Source organism: Clarias gariepinus, chromosome 3, assembly GCF_024256425.1.
Source record: "Clarias gariepinus isolate MV-2021 ecotype Netherlands chromosome 3, CGAR_prim_01v2, whole genome shotgun sequence".
NCBI classification, from domain to species: Eukaryota; Metazoa; Chordata; class Actinopteri; order Siluriformes; family Clariidae; genus Clarias; species Clarias gariepinus.
Genome location: NC_071102.1, coordinates 18,410,176 through 18,430,000, shown reverse-complemented (window position 1 = coordinate 18,430,000; position 19,825 = coordinate 18,410,176). Strand labels below are relative to the sequence as shown.

Below are 19,825 nucleotides of genomic sequence, written 5' to 3'. Positions count from 1 at the left end.
GGAGATGTCAACTGATCATCATCTGGTGTTGAGATGGGTTAGGTGTCAGGGGAGGCGCCCGGACAGACCAGGTAAGCCTAAACAAGTAGTTCAGGTGAATTAGGAACATCTAGGGAGCCTTCGACTCCCACCTTCTGCTGAGCTTCTCTGGCATCCCTGTGGAAACTGGGGGCATTGAATTAGAGTGGTCAATGTTCAAAGCTGGGAAGAAAAAAAAAAAGACATTTAGGAATGGCAGTCACAAGGTACCGGCAGGCTCAAAGGATGGCAGTAGAACAGGCAAAGCAGCGAGCGTGGGAGGAGCTCCAAGCCATGAAGAAGGACTTTCACTCTGTTCCAAAGTGCTTCTAGAAAACCACCTGGCACCTTAGAATGGAAAAATGGGAAATCATCCAAGCTGTGTACAGAAGGGATGGGACACAGTTGACCTCGACTGAGGAGGTGACTGAGATGGTCAAACAACTCGATGGTGGCAAAGCCCCAGGGACTGACTAGATCCTTACGAAAATGTTGAATGGTCTGGATGTTGATGAGCTGTCTTGGTCGACACGCCTCTTTTGCATTTTGTGGAAGTCAGGACCAGTGCCTAAAAAGTGTCAGACTGCAGTGGTGGTACCCCTCTTCGAAAAGGGGGACAAGAGGGTGGTCTACTACTCAGCCTCCCTGGGAAAGTGTATCCTAAGGTGATAGAAAGGAGGGTTTGGCCGATAATTAAACCTTAGATTGAAGAAACAATGTGGATTCCATCTGGGTTGTGGGAAGCGGGACCAGATTTTTACTCTGGCAGGAATCCTAGGGAGGGGCTTGGGAATATGGCCATCCAGTCTATGTGTGTTTTCTGGATTTGGGGAAAGCGTATTATCAGTCCCCCAGGAATTTTTGTGGAAGGTACAGCATATGTACAAGTATGAGGTGAGGGGGTTACTCCCCAAAGTTTTGTTTGGGTTCTCTGCATTAACTCTCCGGTGGGTACTGACCTCCGCCAGGGCTGTGTTGTCACCAATCTGGTGTGTAACTTTCATGGACAGGTTATTAAGAGGATGGCACCCGTCCAGGATACCCAAAATAAATACATTTTTCTTCTCATGGCTTTATTCATGTACGTACATTCCAGTCAGCGATGCTCGAATACCAACACCTTTTAAATGGACTTCACCACGAGCAAAAGACAAATCAGATGAAATGAGAGAGCAGTGTGTAAATACTGCTAGGTAGCATAAGCGAGTAATAAAGTAAACTTGATGTAAAAGTGTAAATGAAACATTTGTCTAAAAACCCATCTCTGCACTTACTCTTTCAGTTTCTTCTTGTCGTCTTCTAACCTTTCCCCGTTAAAGACTAAGTGGAAGGTTCTCCACACGTACCTCCTGAAAAAGTCGTTTCACACATTAACACAGTCCTTACAGGTACAAAAGACAATAAAAAATTTTTTTTAATGATTCGCTGCTGTCAGGATGTGACAGACCCACCAGCTGATGTGTTTGATGCCACCCTCACGCTGCTGCTTCAGCTCCATGAAGCGCTGAATGCCCTTCTTCAGATCGAGCACGGTGGCAGACTGGACCACCACGATCGCTGAAGAAAAGACAAATCAATTCAGTCAGTAAAAATAAACATCACTATCTGAACATACATCACCCACTGGACATCACATGGTGTATGCAAAATCAAATCTATATAATGTGTACGTATATATGTGTGTGTACGTACGTATATACAGTGGTGTGAAAAACTATTTGCCCCCTTCCTGATTTCTTATTCTTTTGCATGTTTGTCACACTTAAATGTTTCTGCTCATCAAAAACCGTTAACTATTAGTCAAAGATAACATAATTGAACACAAAATGCATTTTTTAAATGAAGATTATGTTATTAAGGGAGAAAAAAATCTCCAAATCTACATGGCCCTGTGTGAAAAAGTAATTGCCCCCCCTTGTTAAAAAATAACTTAACTGTGGTTTATCACAGTTAAAAGTTCAATTTCTGTAGTCACCCCCAGGCCTGATTACTGCCACACCTGTTTCAATCAAAAAATCACTTAAATAGGAGCTACCTGACACAGAGAAGTAGACCAAAAGCACCTCAAAAGCTAGACATTATGCCAAGATCCAAAGAAATTCAGAAAAAAATGAGAACAAAAGTAATTGAGATCTATCAGTCTGGTAAAGGTTATAAAGCCATTTCCAAAGCCTTGGGACTCCAGCGAACCACAGTGAGAGCCATCATCCACAAATGGCAAAAACATGGAACAGTGGTGAACCTTCCCAGGAGTGGCCAGCCGACCAAAATTACCCCAAGAGCGCAGAGACAACGCATCCGAGAGGCCACAAAAGACCCCAGGACAACATCTAAAGAACTGCAGGCCTCACTTGCCTCAATTAAGGTCAGTGTTCACGACTCCACCAAAAGAAAGAGACTGGGCAAAAACGGCCTGCATGGCAGATTTCCAAGGCGCAAACCACTTAAGCAAAAAGAACATCAAGGCTCGTCTCAATTTTGCTAAAAAACATCTCAATGATTGCCAAGACTTTTGGGAAAATACCTTGTGGACCGACGAGACAAAAGTTGAACTTTTTGGAAGGTGCGTGTCCCGTTACATCTGGCGTAAAAGTAACACAGCATTTCAGAAAAAGAACACCATACCAACAGTAAAATATGGGGGTGGTAGTGTGATGGTCTGGGGTTGTTTTGCTGCTTCAGGACCTGGAAGGCTTGCTGTGATAGATGGAACCATGAATTCTACTGTCTACCAAAAAATCCTGAAGGAGAATGTCCGGCCATCTGTTCGTCAACTCAAGCTGAAGCGATCTTGGGTGCTGCAGCAGGACAATGACCCAAAACACACCAGCAAATCCACCTCTGAATGGCTGAAGAAAAACAAAATGAAGACTTTGGAGTGGCCCAGTCAAAGTCCTGACCTGAATCCTATTGAGATGTTGTGGCATGACCTTAAAAAGGCGGTTCATGCTAGAAAACTCTCAAATAAAGCTGAATTACAACAATTCTGCAAAGATGAGTGAGCCAAAATTCCTCCAGAGCTCTATAAAAGACTCGTTGCAAGTTATCGCAAACACTTGATTGCAGTTATTGCTGCTAAGGGTGGCCCAATCAGTTATTAGGTTCAGGGGGCAATTACTTTTTCACACAGGGCCATGTAAGTTTGGATTTTTTTTCTCCCTAAATAATAAAAACCATCATTTAAAAACTGCATTTTGTGTTTACTTGTGTTATCTTTGACTAATAGTTAAATGTGTTTGATGATCAGAAACATTTTGTGTGACAAACATGCAAAAGAATAAGAAATCAGAAAGGGGGCAAATAGTTTTTCACACCACTGTATGTGTGTGAGTACGTACGTATATATGTGTGTGAGTACGTACGTATATGTGTGTGAGTACGTACGTATATATGTGTATGTCTCTGGACCTGAACCTTACTGGAAGTATATCATCTGAAGACCAGACATGCATTCTCTATAAGACTTTTTTTATTGCACTTAATGGGTCTGCACACATGAGGAAGAGTTGGATCAACACTTTCCTGGGTCTTGGATTGGTGGCTCCAGCACCATGCAGTGGTCTCAACGCTCCCCAGATCCAAGACGACTTAATGTGTCCACAAGGGAGCGCGTAGAAATAAACACTTACAGGGTTATTAATTACGGGTAAATATCTGAGAAATAAACACCTATGAGTTGCTCTAGCAGAACTTTTGAACGTGGGTCACGTGTGCTGGGGAATGGATAGGACTTCAGATCTACTTCTAGCTTGTGTTTAGCTAAAATGTAACTAAATCAACTAGACCAAATCAAACATTTATATACAACACAGATAATATAGCATCTGGGGGCGCGTGAGGAAGGTGTAAAGGGGCATGAGGGGGCGTGAGGGGGCGTAAGGGGTCATGAGAGGGCATGAGAGGGCGTGAGAGGGGGCGTGAGGGGGCGTGTAATGTCCATAGTGTACCAGAAAAGGAAAGAGCACAAAGATTCTTTTAATTAATAGATAACGCAAGATGAGTTTATACTGAAGAAAGAGAGACATCTGTGTGTGTGCGTTTGCAAAGAAGTCCTGTAGAGGATGCAAAAGGAAAAAACAGGTGAACTCACGCATGACCTCTCCATCAGCTTTACACACACGCACGGTCATGGCCTGTCCGTACTCCAGAGCGACCTGAGAATTTACCTCCTCCAGTGTGACCTGGGGGGACAGACAGAGAATGAGACAGAGAGTAAGACTAAAATGAAAATGTAAACCTAATTTTAAGATTTATAATTAGTGTTTATACACTTATAAGAGGTTTGTTGTAGAGCCTGTGTGTGAGTTTCTCTTTCTCTCTCTCTCTCTCTCTCTCTCACACACACACACACACACCTGGATGGGCAGGTCACACAGCAGCGGGTCCTGCACTATCAGAGCCAGTCCCTCCTCACAAATGTCCAGAAACTCAGAGTGTGGCAGTGCCTCCTCATCTTCCTCATCCTGTTCCCCCGGGAATCCTGTTCCCCCCTCCGCCATGTTCCTCTCCTCAGCGTCAGGCTCGCGCTCAGCGTCAGGCAGCGTCTCCTCCGCCTTTATCTCACTGCTCATTTTACACACCGAGTAATCCCAAAACTAAATAGGCTCCGCACAACGAAACGCGCAGGAAACGGAACCGGTATAAAATACTGTTTTTAATCAGATTTAGTGTGGAACATATCTGAGAAATAAACACTTACTGTTTGCACTAGCGGACCTTTTGAGTGTGAGTCACGTGTGCTGGGGAACGCATAGGACTCCGGACCTACTTCCGGTTTGTGATTAGCTAAAATGTAAAGAAATAACAAGACCAAATCAAACATTTACATTACACAGATAATAGAACACTTCATTTTTTTGTTTACGTTTTATGTTACAATATGCAAAGCCAGCATGTCATATATCAGTTTAAAAACACTAACCCGATCTCTTAATAAACATACCGGTTAATTATTTTCGATTTGTGTCGGGTGTTCCCTCTTTAAAGCGCCGATAGAGAACTGAATAAAGGGTCCGCCAATCAATAAATAAAAAAACAATGGAAACAGTTTAGCGGGCATTAAATTATTAAATTACCCTTTGATTTATTTATGTGGTGATAAACGTAATACTTTTTATTTCCATGTTGTTAACTATTATCCAGTTCTTTTGTTTCTGGTCGAACGCAAAAGATCGGTGCACACAATTCTACACTGTGTCGTAATAACTTCTGGTGTGTTTGTGTTTCAAAGGCAGAACAAAATGCTGCTGTTTTGTCCGACATGTGGAAACGTGCTGGTCGTAGAAGAGGGACAGAGATGTTTCAGATTCGCGTGTAACACATGCCCTTATGTTCACAACATTACGCGGAAGGTAAGTGACTGACACACACACACACACACAGAGAGACTGTGGCTGTTCTATGTAAAGCTTGTAATCTGTTCAGGTCAACAACAGAAAGTATCCTAAACTGAAAGAGGTGGATGATGTACTGGGAGGCTCAGCTGCCTGGGAGAATGTGGACTCTACTGCAGGTGTGTTACATCATCTAACATATAGGTTCTCTCTCTCTCTCTCTCTCTCTATATATATATATATATATATATATATATATACACACACACACACACACACACATACGTTAACATACGCATCATTGATGGTTAAAGAGTTTGTAGAAACAGTTACAAGTTTAAAGAGGATAATAATCTTCTGATCTTTAATATAATCAGTGATATTATTATTATTATTATTTGAGGTTGAAGCCCACGTACATGTCTGTGTCTTTCTGTTAATACAGAAAAATCACATTCTGTAAGGTTGAGTATCTTACGCCTTGTTTACACTAAGTTCTCCTTCTTTGGTGGTCAGACAAATACACTCCCTGTTCGGTAATCGGAGAGTGAATCACAGATGAGAAATGGAAAAAGTAGATCGGATAAAGATGAAGTTTTGTCTTAAAACCACTCCAGCGTGTTTAAATTCACTTATACCACTTCAGCGCTGTTATTTCAGCCAAAGTGAAAATATGAAATAATCCCAGTGAAAATATTCACTTTATCTTTTCTAATTAATATCTATTGGTGCAGGTGTTTGTTTACATTAAGACAGTAGCACATAAGTAGATTATTTTAAAGTAGATTATTAAATCCCACACATAACTGTTCGTAACATCACTTTTACTCTACATTTAGATTTCACTTATGGTGTCCTCCAGTGTACGTAACATAAAGATATAATTCAAAGAGCAAGTTCTGACCAAAGTACATACTATAAATATAAAGTTGGGGTTATAAATATACTATTAGGGCAAGACTTTGTGTACAACTGTTTGGGCCTCTTCCAATACCCCTTACCCAGCGTGAAGACACCCCTGAGAGATCCACAAAGTAAACCCCATGAGAGGTTAAGTGTTAAGAGTGTTGGAGTGTAACAGAGTCCGGACTGAACTCACCCCCACTGAACCATCGACTCTGCGATAAACCAGCGCTTCCACATCAAATACACACATACTCCAACATCTAGTGTACAGCCTTCACAGAGTGGAGCGCATTATGACCACAAATACAGGAGGAGAAGTTCCACGTGGGTTTTGGAACAAGATGATTGGCAGTGGGGAGTCCACAAACTTTTGGTCATAGTGTATTTAGTGACCTAATTATCTGTATGAGTTTGTTTAATCTGAAGCAGCTCAAGAACACATTTGTCTTTCCTTTCCCAGAGCCCTGTCCGAAGTGTGAGCACCCGAGGGCTTTTTTCATGCAGATCCAGACCAGATCTGCTGACGAACCCATGACGACGTTCTACAAGTGCTGCAGCCTGCAGTGTGGACATCGCTGGAGAGACTGAGAGCGAGTGCATGTGTGCTTCACTTTCCTTTGTGTGTGTGTGTCCTGCTTCTGATTTGAACTGATCAGCTCATTAGTTGAAGTGGGTGTGTATTGGAGTAAGAGGAACACACGGACATCAAGAATTACTGGACAGGGCTGGGGCTTTTCTGAACACACACACAGCTGAATGCAAATGTACCGAAGTGTGAAGGCTGCTGTGCTGAGGATTAGGACAAGAAACTGGAATATATTTATAATTTGTTGAAGTTATTATTTATAACTCTACATTATCAAGCTTGTCTATTCTTCTTTCATTACTATCACACACTTTTTAAACTTCTTCTTTTCCACAGTTAAGATGATCAAACCTGACTGAACTGATGTACCTGCTTAATTTAATAAAACATCACACATGAGCACTCCGAGAAGATCTGATTATTTTTTTATTATTTATTATTATTATTATTCTCAGAATAATAATTATACACAGTCAGTTAGTTCTTCACATGACAATTTCCAGATCAGAAGATTCAGCACTACACCACAAACTACTCGTCATGTCGATCTAAAGATCCAGGAACACAAGCTCGACACGTATTCGGTCTTTCACAGCGAGAAGCCTTTTTTTTCTTTAATTTTTTTAATAATATTTTTTGCGAAGCGTCGCAGGCCTACGAGGTCGAAAAGAAAAGTGCCGTTTAAAGGGAGTCGGCTCTAGTCCGGAGAAGCATGCATCTACAGGAGCTTTCAAGTCCGGCCGTGTCGCTGCGCTTCGTGATCGTGCTGATGTTTATGCCCTTGCGGATGAAACAGATTGAACGGTGATGAATCAGAACGAGGACCAAAAACAAACTCGGTCCTGTCGTGATGTCTGTGAGACAAAATAAAAAAGCTTTAAACACCCGGTGCACGTTTGTCTTGCATTAAAAGAGAACCGTAGGTGCAGAAAGGAAAAAAAAATAAAAAGATGCATGAACGATGCCGGTGTTCTATCATTTCGTCCGACCCTGACAGGATCTGCTACCTGGAGCAGAAACGTACAATTTATATATATCGTACGATCAGTTCTAAATGCTAAAAAACATTTATCGAAGGTAGCGTATCCTGACACACTGGTAGCACTTTATGACATGTTCTAACAGTTGTCAGAATAATGAATCCCTTCTCTTTAATGTCGGTAGCAAATTCTTAGCATTATCCGCGAGTCCGCTAGTTATCTGTTAAATAAACTGTACAAATTGAATCAAATGTGTAATGTAAAACAAAAAAAACTCTCTGTACTCAACGTGAACCCACAAGTCACTTGGAGCAGTAGCACAGGTTTATGGACGGGGCACGAAAGCAGCGAAACATGACGGTGAGTACGACTGATGGGACATTTTGGATCATTTAAGTGACTCGGTTCTTTGAATATCATTCAAAGCTTTTTTTAAAATCATTTAGAAATAAAATGTTACATTTTCAATAAAAAGACCCCCAATAAGTCTACATACACAAATTTTGTCTATAGTTCCAGTAATGAAAATATTACAATGCAGCTACGGACACATTATAATAAACAGAATGAGCAGCTCACCATCTTATCTTCTGGTCCGAGTCGTTCGTTCTTTTGAATCTATTGCACTGCATAGCGTCTGTGGGAGTCACATGACAAAAGAACAAACGATTCTGAGTAGAAGAATCATCGAGAAGAACATTCACGTGACAAAAGAATGAATGATTTGGACCAAAAGACTCAGAGGTAACTACTCATTTCTGTTTCCTGTACATAAACTATGAGGTTTTGCGATGCTTTGCGCTTGCGCGCCCAGTAGAAAATTAACGAATCACTCTGTGAGATACTCGTTCTTCTGTGTCACGTTAAAGTCTCACTCAAAAAAAACGAATCGTTCATGAACGACCCATCACTAGTGACACAGACGAACTTCTAAAACACCTGCAGAATAAACGGTGCGCACCGAAACAAGAAACGGAACGGTGTAATCTTGTGGATGATGAATAAATTATCTGCTTTAATTAACTCATGACAAACTAACGGAACTAACGACCTGGAGCTTAACGGGCTCCTCCCCCTCTTTCTCACTCAGCTAATGATTGTATCAGAATAAATCATCTAAAGAATCAGAAAAACCTGTGATTGACAGGATGAGTGTGTGTGTGTCTCTGAATTGCCTTTAAGGTTGACTAAAAGCACACGAGCGCTAGAAGGCGCGGTAAAGTGTCCGTGATAACATTCACAGTCCAGAACAACAGACAGAATAAACGTTAAAATAAAGTGCAAAAGCTGTCGAATGTTTCTTCTTCATACAATAATTTCATAATATCATACAGGAGCGCTGATTGTGTGTGGTTGTGTGTGTGTGTGTGTGTAGCTGCATCACGGTTTCTGACAGTGTGTCAGGTCTACACGAGCCTGAATGATGGACCGCGCGAACGCAAACTATCTGGTTAGAAAAAAATGCCTCGAGTGTGAGAGTATAAACATGTTAGTGTTCGCGTACCGTAACTAGTAACCAGTAACCACCCGCGCAATGCAGATGCTAGTCCTTGGCTGCTGTTGTTTTTGTTTTGTTTTTTCACAGACATGAAAAATCTTTCATATTAGCTTGTTAGAATAATTACCTATACAATCATGTTATAACTTAACGGAATTAAATAAACATGACTAAAAAAAATAAAATCATATCGACCCTAAAATGGACTTCATTTACATCATGTGACTTCAAATAAAATCCTCACAGTATTGTTAAGAAACGTTTCTATTCCCGCATCATCCCTTCTTCTTAGCTCTAATTTAAATGAATCTTGCGCTAGGACTAAATCTACCTCTTTTAAATAGTTATTTACAGCCGTTAGTGGATAAACAGGAAAAACAAACAAAGAAACAAACAAAGAAAGCTGGGGAATGAAAAGCAGGAAAAAAAAATGCACAAATTTGCATGGGACGGAGCCGTGAGTACATCCAGGCTGAGCGCTAGGAAGCGCTGTTAGCATATGCGCTTGTATTTGTAGATGTAGCCCTTGCAGTTGGGGCAGGTGTGCGTCACGTCCTTAAGGTCGTCGATCAGACACGGGATCAAGCAGCAGCCGAGATCACAGCTGGAACACAAGAGATGTGACGTTCACGTGTGCGGCATGAGGGACGGCAATTACAGACGCATAAATATTTGCCCTGACACCCTCTGAAGAGAGACCAGGTCCTACACTCACCCCACGAAGAAGCAGAAGAGACAGAAGAGCGTGTTCATGAGGCCCACATCGTGGCTGATGCGCGTGATGATGGCCTGCTGGCAGTGTGGGCAGACCGTCTGCACCGGCGCCGACTGGAACATCTCGCCCTGCAGCACCGTGACCGTGGTGGCGGCGCCCAGCGGGCCGATCACAGTGGCCGTGTGACCCACAGCCGGCCCGCAGTGACTCGGCCCGGGCACGTACTGCCCCGCCATGGGGTGGGGGAAGTGTCCGGGGGGAGGGTGGTAACCTGCTGCAAAACACAGGTGAGGAAAAGAACGGTGAGGTTCGATACTCATTTAAATTCCGACAGAAGTAAAGATAGAGCTCATATTATCAATCCTAATAACACCGGACTAATGAACAACAACGACTGGAACCAGCTTCATCAAAGGTCGAGGTGACTCAATTCTACTCGAAACTTCTTTAACCCTAATGTGACACCAATCAGATTTTGTTTAGTTCTGTCTGAACGCACAAATTCGATTTCTGTAAAATCACATCTGTTGTTTGAAATGAATGAAGCGCTCGCACAAATATGACGTGTTTTAAGCTAAGAGAAGCGGAAAACAAAATAACAAAACAGAAAATTATTTTAAAAAGGAGAAAGGTGGGTGTGGTTTGCGAATGAAAAATTTCATGCCGCTGATTGGATGAAACATCCATCATATACAGGAAGTACTGCAGCCTCATGGACATTTACTTCGGGTATGTCTTGAGTGACAGACGTCTTGTCTAATCAGCAATAAAAATTGTATTCACAAACTATACCTACCTTTTCCAGTTTGACTGAATTGTCGCTGGTTTATTTTATTTGTTATTTTATTTTTTATTTTCTTATTTTGTTTTTGTTATTTAGTTTTTTAATTTGTTATTTAGTTTTCTGCTTTCTCATTTTGTTTTCAGTTCCTGCACCCTTGACCACCCTTGAAACCCCGTAACACCCCCCCCCCCAAAGAGTCTTTTCCCTGATTCTAGCGCGAGTTAAGACTAAAACACTGCCACATAATGGAGGTTTTGCACTGTGTAGATGTTGTCGTCAAAGAGCATTAAGCTAGTGTGTGTGTGTGTGTGTACAGCGCATTACTCTTAGTTTCATCATTAATGGATGTTGTTCAAGAAGCTTACTGGACGGGCGTGGCATGGCCACTGGACTCTTACCTGGCACGTGTGGGGGCACGAAGCCCGGCTGCATGGTGGCCTCGTAGGGCGGAGGGCCGTACTCCGGAGGCAGCGGGTGTCCGTGTGGGGGCCCGCTCGTTACCGGGGCCGAGCCTGCAGCGCACAGCAGATACATGGCGTACGGTTTAAATCAGATGATTATTAAAATATATAATCAGTGATTCCAATATTTAAGAAATGAATGTGAGTGAGATCAAAACACTTTTTGACACACAAAGACATGAAGACATGAAATTTGACACAAGACATGAAATTGACATATAATTCCAGAATGACTGACAGCTGGACAAAAGTCGCAATCTCTCCTTTACAGTGCTGGAGGGTTTTAGTTATTTTGTCACATGACATAATGTCTACTGGTGTGTCTCTGACTTTCAGACTCCATCATTAACTAAGCAGAGGTTTAAACACTAGTTAACTGTCCAACTCATTCATTAGGGATCCTACAGAGATAGAAAAACATGAAACACAACAAAGACTTACAACACATAATGTGAATATCTTTAACGAGTTATTAAACTAATTATAACTAATGCACAATTAACAGCATAAAATCATCTGATCACAAACAACTTCAGTTTAATACTAATCAGGTATCTGCTGTAATACTTAAGGGAGTTAAAGTCAAAATATCTTCTAATAAAACTACTCAAGTAAAGTACATATCCATAAAATATGTACTTAAGTAAGAAAGTAAACATACAATTATCTCCCACCTCTGAACTGATATGCTTAGACAGCAATTTATGTCATTTTTATCAATCTTTTAAGAACTTGTCTACTTTTAAATAATAATTAAAGAAGAGTGAGGTGTTAAATACCGGTGAGCATGTTCTTAATGTGATCGTTTGTAAAAAAAATTTGAACACTAAATGGTTTGTTTAATCGTTACATATCGCAGTTTAAATCATTATCGTGATCATACAGCGCTGTGCAAAAGGATTCAGAATAAAGGGGGCTGAATACAAATGCACACTAGACTTTTATCATTTTCCTTCCATTTCACAATTTGGTGCCACTGTTTTCCTGTCACATAAAATACCAATAAAACACATTTACGTTTGTGTTTCTAACATGACAACGTGGAAAAGTTCAAGGGTGTGAATACTTTTGCAAGGTACTGTATGTGTCAAAATAATCAGCATGTGATTTTTATGATTACAAAGTGTGCAGCACTAATGATGATGATTTTATAAAATGTCCCGTTATGTTCCTTATTGTTTATTATATTATACTGTTTATTATATAAGATTAGAAATAAAAAATGAATACTAATAAATAAATAAATGAATATACAAAAGACTAAATACATACACGTGAATAATACTATTCAATTACACATAATAATGTTTTAAATGTTTAAAATATTTAATACTAAGCAAGTTAGAAATGTATTTCTAAATGAATTAGGGATGAAGATTCTGAGTCTGCTGTCAGTGTATCAAGGGAAAGTTCTAGTAATCTGTTTAATCCAGAGGAGCGGATTATTAGACGGATTATAATGTGCATATGAAGATGAGAAAGTGTAGAGTGATACCAGAGAGCGGAGGCTGTCCGTTCTTCTCCTCTATGAGAGGGGCGCTGGGGCCCCCGGGGTACGGCGGAGGAGGGTCACTGGACATGCTGCTGTTCTTCAGGACGGGACTCAGGAGCGGGCGCGGTTCACCAGCACACGCTGTGGAATCACAAACAGGACATTCGACTCAGTGTGAAGCTCCAGACGCGCCGAGGACGTTAATAATGAGCCAAAAATGAGTCGCCAATTTCCATAAAAATTAATTTAACTCTCCCCTTACTGAGTGCTGCTGTGTATTTTATTTAACAGGTAAAAATCACACTTCTGATTCTGTACAGAGCAAACGTTTGGTGCAAACCCTCCAGACCCTCCGACTGCAGTTCTCTTTCTTATTTCCGATACTTTAGGTTTTTAAGATTTACCGATTTTCTTTATTTCTAAAAACTATAACTGACATCATACACTTTTTTTTCCTTTAATGGAAAATTCAACTGTACGTTCATGAATCAAACTGAAAATAAGTCAGAGTGGGCGAGGGACACGAACACGACATTATTAGTGGGCGGGACAAAAGCTCTATCTGCATGATTGAACTGGTGTGTGTGTGTGTCTCCTCCTACTCCCTAAAAACACGAGCAATCTCAAACTCCCCCCCCCCCCTAGAATTAACTTCAAAACTACAGGAGTGTGCAAAAGTCTTAGGCACCATATTACATGCTGTATGAATTTTGTTATACATGTTTATCATGTCTGCATTATTATGTACAAAATCATTCAGTATTTCCATACATCTGTGTCTAAAACAATGGGTTTTCACTCCAAATATTGACAGTTTTTTTTTTTTTTGCTCTTTATAGAAGTTTCTTTTATGCAGAAATCTTTTCAAAAGCATCTTTTGCTCATGCTATATTTTTTTGTGCCCAAGACTTTCGCACAGTGCTATAAGTAAAACAGCTGTTTTTTTGCTGGAGAATATCAGTTCTTCTTGTAACTCTGTCACACTCGCTCCTTTATGTTTTTATGCAAATCCCAGGAGTGTAAATTACATTAGGAGTTTTGTTTCCATCTGAAAACTGGTCTGTCTTGTACTATATTTCTTTCTTTACAGTCATGCATATATTATGAGTTATATATGGAAATACTGAATGATTTTTTACATAATTATGCAGACATGATAAACAGGTATTAAAAATTGGTAGTGATTTTTAGTCATGTTTAGACAATCAAATTCTCTCCTTTCTCTATTTTTAAACAAGACAATTAGATTTGCCCCTAGACCATTAGAAGAGCCCCTCCCCCCTGACGTGTTCTCTAGGGGGCATGGCTCAGCAGAAATGCTTATGAATAAAAAGAATGCTTTATCTGAAAAAAAAACAAAGGAAAATTTGGGACCTTTAAGCATGATGTTTAGCAAAACAAAAGGAAAACTTCTGAGGACTGAAATTTCCAGATTTTTTTTTTTAAGAACTTTAATTCGTGCCCACAATCCAGGTCTAACACACAGGTCCATCTGTGGTGGTAAAATATTGTTGTTCCTCAGTGATCCTACAGGTGGTGCTCTCTAAACTATTAACACGTTCCCAACAGCAAATTACAAGTTAAATGTGTTTAGAATTGTATCGAACCAGGATATTTATAAAATGTGATATTTACAGAATCGCAATTCAAATCGCATTAGCAGCTGGACATCGTGGTGATGCTGTATCAGGTGATCCCTGGTTAATCCCCTCCCTACTGGCTGTAGTCTTCGACCTAACTTGGTTTTGACCCCAACAATATTGTCGAGATCGATACAGTCTGAAATCTAATCAGTCCATCTTCTGGTTACCCAGAAAATCCTTCAAACGTTTAAACACAACGCTGGAATTTCCTTCAGGATCAATAAAGTATCTATCTATCGATTTATATATCCAAAAGATCTATTATTCTCAAAACAGAATCATGTTAATGTGATTCCTGAAAAGATGGACAGACGGCCGAACAGATGGACGACTCTAAAGTATAATGACTAGTGACGAAGGAATAAATAAAAAAAAAAAAAAAAAACACTGCAGCTTATCACATTACTGAGACGCAGCAAGAATGCGACTCCTGAGACGAGGGATGTAAATTTCACATGATCCATATTTAATCAGTAATCGATAATTAATGATCAAAGGCACAGTTTCTTCAGCTGACGTGTTGTTTAAACAAACTAGTTTAAACACAATCACAACAAATTAATTATGCAGGACAAATTAATAAAGCACCAACAGTTTAAACAAACAACATTTACAAAATAATAATAATAATAATAATGATAAATATAATGCTGTCAAAAATACACTGGAACAGGAGTAATGTGAAGGTTAAGTCTCTTAGGTAAAGTGAATGACAGCAGCAGCATTCGAACCGTCCGCTGTCGGTACAACATTAATCTGTACAACAACCACTTTAAAGCTGAATGATCAGGAGGTGACCAGAGCGCAGCTTCATGTTTACACAGATGTTTAGGAGAAGGAAAAACTTTCTCCTACATACAACAGAGTCGTTTACATAAAACTAGATAAAATTTCCAATGGAAAAAAAAGAAAGCACTGTATTTCCAAAAGTTTCTCCACCCCCTGATGCTTACATTCAAATGTTATGTCACGTACTGTACACAAGCATACGCAGTATAACACACAGTGACACGTTAAAACAACTGCAAGTTACCTGAAAGGAAAGAATTTAATACGATGAGATAAACTGCACCAGAGGGGAGAATTTTCCAATAAAAGTAAATATTTCTGATAAATAAAACTGGATTTAAATTAAAGGGTATCAATTATGCAGGATTTACAGACTGTACAGAAACTAATGATAAACTCTGAGGTATAAAAGGTATAAAATTGCCAGAATACGTACATCGTGTGTATTTTTTGAACTTCCCACTCTAGATGCATTCATGACTGCTGGGATTTGTGTTTATACACACTGGAGGAGCACCGTGTGTCTATAAATCACCTCTCAGCACAAGAGGTGTGGCCAAGTATAACCAGCTAAACTACTTTATCTACTGTGAGAGGGGAAAAAAAAAGTCATGGGCGGGGCTTCCAGGTGTTGTCTGTCAATATCAGAGAGTACAAAACAGCTGTGCAAATCATTTTAGATTCAGATTTAAATGGTTAACATACTGTTTTTGGTGTACAAGTGAACACAGATCCACAGAGCCATGCCCCAACATCTAGTGTAAAGCCTTCCCAGAACACTGAGACATTAATCAGGAGTGGGACGTCCTGTATCAGTCATACAGAGACAAGAACGATACACAGACATGCAAGAAGTACACAGGCGTCGTAGTTTTATAATAAACTGCACGCATTGCCATTATTATGACTAATATACGGACTACACTCCCATTCCTTATCTGGGCCAGCGGTTATTAAAGAGAAAAGGTATTAGTTTGGACATTTATTTCTCTGGATATATCTGTTGACAGGGCTACACACATCATTTGTGCTTTCTAATTTTGTAAAGTGAAGTGTTTCCAAATCTGTAACGTGTTAGTAAACAGACAGATGTGTTTCTGACCCTAAGACAAACTCACGGCCCTGACTTTTTGTCCTATTGCGTAATATTTACTCGGACAATGTCTGATTCGTCTATTCGCTCTGAACACTTCACTGTCAGAAGGATTTTAGTATGAAGTCAAATAATAAAATCTCATTCTTGTTGCTTTGACAGAGATGACAACCCTGAGTAGGATTGTTTGTGCAAATATGTGATTAGACAGCAGTAGTGCCAACATTTAGACTAAAATTGAGACTACAGGTGTAAGTGTTTGTACAAATAGTTAACAGCTTTAATGTAATCAGTGATTTTTATTATTATTATTATTATTATTATTATTACAGGTTGAAGCCCACGTACATGTCTGTCTGTCTGTCTTTCTGTACAGCATAACTCTTCGTCTAACTTATTAATACAAAGAAATCACATTCTGTAAGGTTGAGTATCTTACGCCTTATTTACACTAAGTTGTCCTTCTTTGTTGGTCAGACAAATACACTCCCTGTTCGGTAATCAGAGAGTGAATCACAGATGAGAAAGGGAAAAAGTAGATGGGATAAAGATAAAGTTTTGTCTTAAAACGACTCCAGCGTGTTAAAATTCACTTATACCACTTCAGCGCTGTTATTTCAGCCAAAATGAAAATATGAACTAATCCCAGTAAAAATATTCACTTTATCTTTTCTAATTAATATCTATTGGTGCAGGTGTTTGTTTACATTAATACAGTAGCGCATTAGTAGATTATTTTAAAGTAGATTATTAAATCCCACACATAACTGTTCATAACATCACTTTTACTCAACATTTTAGCGCATAAAACCGGACTCCCGGTTCGGGTATTTTACACGCCCGCATGCATGTTTGCTTTAATGACCCGTGTTTTATCTTATAGTGGCTCTGTAATTAATTAATAATTAATGTATGTTATTAGTGCCACGGTTTCATAACATATGAGACAAACTGGTTTTAAACTTCCTGCAGGAAGAATAAACATAAACTGATCTGTCTATTTATCTCTGAAGGTTCTGTTTTCATAGTTAACTTTGAAATTTATGACCAATTCTGACCAATGTACAGACAAACTCTCCCTTTTATTTATTTATTTATTTATTAGGCTAAAGCGTTTGAGAAGACAGAGGCCCACACAGGCCCACGCAGGCCCACCCTCACAGCTGGAGAGGAATAGAGGTGTTAGCCAGGAAAACAGGCAGCTAGCTTAACTAACAAGCGACGCCCACTACCGCACACATCCAGCGAGTATATCCCACAATCCACGCCCACTATTGCACACAGCCCGCTAGTCAGACAGTACACTACACCACAGCATTAGCACACAGCCCTGTCCTGTACATTTACGCTCACAGCAGCTATGGATGAGCGCTAACACACGGGCCGCGTCCCAAATATCCCCACAGCGCGCGCGCACTAGCCCTACTCCAGGCTCCTCACACACGGAGTGTTGATTTAAAATCTAGCGCAAAGGTCTCCTGCAGGCTAGCTCACTGATACAGCACATAAAAACTCAGTGTGAAGCACACCTAAATACATAACATTTACATAAATAAATACATAACGGCTGTGCTGAGGCGATTCTGAGAAACAACGCTAACACTTATATCACACACACACACACACACACACACTCAGGCCAGTGACAGCCGTGCGCACGCGCTCCGACACAAAATACAGGCAAAATATTAATGCTATAGAATCACACTCTTATATAATATGAGTGATGCTGTTCGGTTACCTGAGGAGAACCTGAGTTCTGAGTTTAGAGGAGTCGATGAGGAGCTAGCCGTTAGCACTGCTCCAATAACATTCAGTGGGAATGGAGGAGCTGACGTCACGAGATAGAAAGAGAGAGAGAGAGAGTGAGTGTGTGTGTGTGTGTGTACAGCCGTGGCCAATAGTTGTGAAAATGACACAAAGTATGTTTTCAGATCTTTGTGTCAGATGTTACTTTGGTTTACTTAAGTATAATTACACACATTTCATGAGTGTCAAAGGTTTTTTTTTTTTACTATAACATTGTTTATGCAAAGAGTCAGTATTGGCAGTGTTGATCCTTCTTTTTAAAGACCTCTGCAGTTCACCCTGGAGCTACCATCAGTCCTGTGTCGTACCAACAGTAAAGCAACCTGAGATCATGTGTGTTGTTGCTTCTCAGCCAGGGAAGTGGGGCTTACTCACAATTTTGATTAAGAACACAGCCATGAATATAGAACGGAACAACCGTTCCTCCAAGAGTAACTTCTCCTAACCATCCAAGAACAGTTTGATGATGAACAGTGTTTTTTCCAGCATGATGGAGCTCCTCGCCATAAGGCTAAAATCATAACTAAGTGTCTCGGAGAACAAAACATGGAATTTTTTTTGTCCATGTCCAGGACACTCCCGAGACCTTAAACCCACTGAGAACTTGTGGTCGATCCTCAAGAGGTGGGGGGACAATCAAAACCCCATAAATTCTGACAAACTCCAAGCATTGATTATGTACGAATGGGCCGAGCCATCAGTCAGGGTGTGGCCCAGAAGTTGATTGACAGCGTGTCAGGGCAAATTGAAAAAGAAGGATCAACACTAAAAACACTGAGTCTTTTTATAAATCTGATGTAATTGTCAATAAAATCCAGAGTAACATCTAACACAAAGATCTAAAAACACTGAAGCAGCAGACTTTGTAAAAATTAATATTTGTCATTCTCATAACATTTGGCCACGGCTGTACAATCCGCCTTCAGGGTTGGAGTGAAAGAACTCGAGTGTCCTGCACAGTGCCCTGACTGAACTCAACCCCCTCTGAACAATCATCTTTGGGATGAACTGGAACTGGTGCCTCCTCAACATCACGACAGAAGTGCCTGAGCTCACTAATGCTCCTGTAGAGTGTGTGAATGAATACACACACACGCACACACACACACACACGCACACGCACACACACACTGCAACATCTAGTATACAGCCTTCGCATCAGCTATTCCAATTAGCCTAACCTGCATGTCTTTGGACTGTGGGAGGAAACCCACAAGGCGCAAATCAAACCCTTGACCTGAAGGTGCAAGGCGACAGTGCTAAGCACTACATCGCCACGCTGCCTTGCAGAGTAGAATGTAGAGGTCATTATAACAGCAAATCTGGAACAAGTGTGCTGGATGTAATTATGTGTGCTTCTCTGCAACCTTCGTACGGTACACTCTCAAGGTTGAGGGCTGGAAGTTGGGGGAAAAAAAAGAGCAGTTATAGAAAAGTACATCACCAAATTAGATCAATAGGTTTGGTAATACTCATTACTATGTGCTTATATACATAAATATCACCAGTAACTGCTAACACAATGCAAAAACTATTACTGTTACTGTTAATGTTCATAAAATTCTTAATTATTTTTGTTGTTGATGTTGTAAAGAACAGCTTCAGGGAAAATTCAAATGATCCACTATAAAACAGCGCTGTGGGTTAAATAATTATCTGAATGTAAGTGTGTTAATACACCGCTAAAAACACGTACAGCACAATACGATTATTAAATG

General features: G+C 40.3%; 3 protein-coding genes across 6 annotated transcripts in view; 1 reads left to right on the top strand and 2 right to left on the bottom strand.

Annotated features, from left to right (window-relative positions):
• The window catches only part of snrnp25 (small nuclear ribonucleoprotein 25), an 18,350-nt gene extending 13,270 nt beyond the window's left edge, over nucleotides 1-5,080 (bottom strand). Inside the window, exons 1-6 of one of the 4 annotated variants that reach the window (XM_053493271.1) lie at nucleotides 4,718-5,080; nucleotides 4,374-4,584; nucleotides 4,109-4,199; nucleotides 1,470-1,575; nucleotides 1,293-1,367; nucleotides 1,108-1,155 (exon numbers count right to left, since the gene is read on the bottom strand). In XM_053493271.1, the coding sequence (XP_053349246.1) occupies nucleotides 1,108-1,155; nucleotides 1,293-1,367; nucleotides 1,470-1,575; nucleotides 4,109-4,199; nucleotides 4,374-4,517 (464 nt within the window). In that variant the 5' untranslated portion in view covers nucleotides 4,518-4,584; nucleotides 4,718-5,080. Of the gene's footprint in view, nucleotides 904-1,107; nucleotides 1,156-1,292; nucleotides 1,368-1,469; nucleotides 1,576-4,108; nucleotides 4,200-4,373 lie in introns of those variants that run through there. The other 3 variants (XM_053493268.1, XM_053493270.1, XM_053493269.1) reach the window with 3 other exon arrangements.
• A 100-nt stretch (nucleotides 5,081-5,180) lies between these two features.
• polr3k (polymerase (RNA) III (DNA directed) polypeptide K) lies at nucleotides 5,181-7,242 on the top strand. Its single transcript, XM_053493272.1, has 3 exons — nucleotides 5,181-5,369; nucleotides 5,443-5,530; nucleotides 6,718-7,242. Exons 1-3 carry the CDS (start codon nucleotides 5,259-5,261, stop codon nucleotides 6,843-6,845), a joined length of 327 nt encoding a protein of 108 aa, XP_053349247.1. The 5' UTR covers nucleotides 5,181-5,258; the 3' UTR covers nucleotides 6,846-7,242.
• A 464-nt stretch (nucleotides 7,243-7,706) lies between these two features.
• cdip1 (cell death-inducing p53 target 1) lies at nucleotides 7,707-18,130 on the bottom strand. Its single transcript, XM_053493264.1, has 5 exons — nucleotides 18,040-18,130; nucleotides 12,777-12,914; nucleotides 11,219-11,332; nucleotides 10,037-10,310; nucleotides 7,707-9,925 (listed from the first exon to the last, which is right to left on the bottom strand). The coding sequence occupies exons 2-5, from the start codon at nucleotides 12,859-12,861 to the stop codon at nucleotides 9,814-9,816; spliced, it is 585 nt and encodes a 194-aa protein (XP_053349239.1). The 5' UTR covers nucleotides 12,862-12,914; nucleotides 18,040-18,130; the 3' UTR covers nucleotides 7,707-9,813.
• Between the last annotated feature and the right edge of the window lie 1,695 nt (nucleotides 18,131-19,825).

Bases quoted from the DNA above. Each gene is read 5' to 3' on its own strand.
- polr3k (XM_053493272.1), top strand. From the start codon at position 5,259: ATGCTGCTGTTTTGTCCGACATGTGGAAACGTGCTGGTCGTAGAAGAG. The intron at 5,370-5,442 runs GTAAGTGACTGA...TAATCTGTTCAG, and splicing joins TTCACAACATTACGCGGAAG to GTCAACAACAGAAAGTATCC. The intron at 5,531-6,717 runs GTGTGTTACATC...TTCCTTTCCCAG, and splicing joins GAATGTGGACTCTACTGCAG to AGCCCTGTCCGAAGTGTGAG.
- cdip1 (XM_053493264.1), bottom strand. From the start codon at position 12,861: ATGTCCAGTGACCCTCCTCCGCCGTACCCCGGGGGCCCCAGCGCCCCT. The intron at 11,333-12,776 runs GTATCACTCTAC...TGTGCGCTGCAG, and splicing joins CGGACAGCCTCCGCTCTCTG to GCTCGGCCCCGGTAACGAGC. The intron at 9,926-10,036 runs GTGAGTGTAGGA...CTTGTGTTCCAG, and splicing joins CTCTTCTGCTTCTTCGTGGG to CTGTGATCTCGGCTGCTGCT.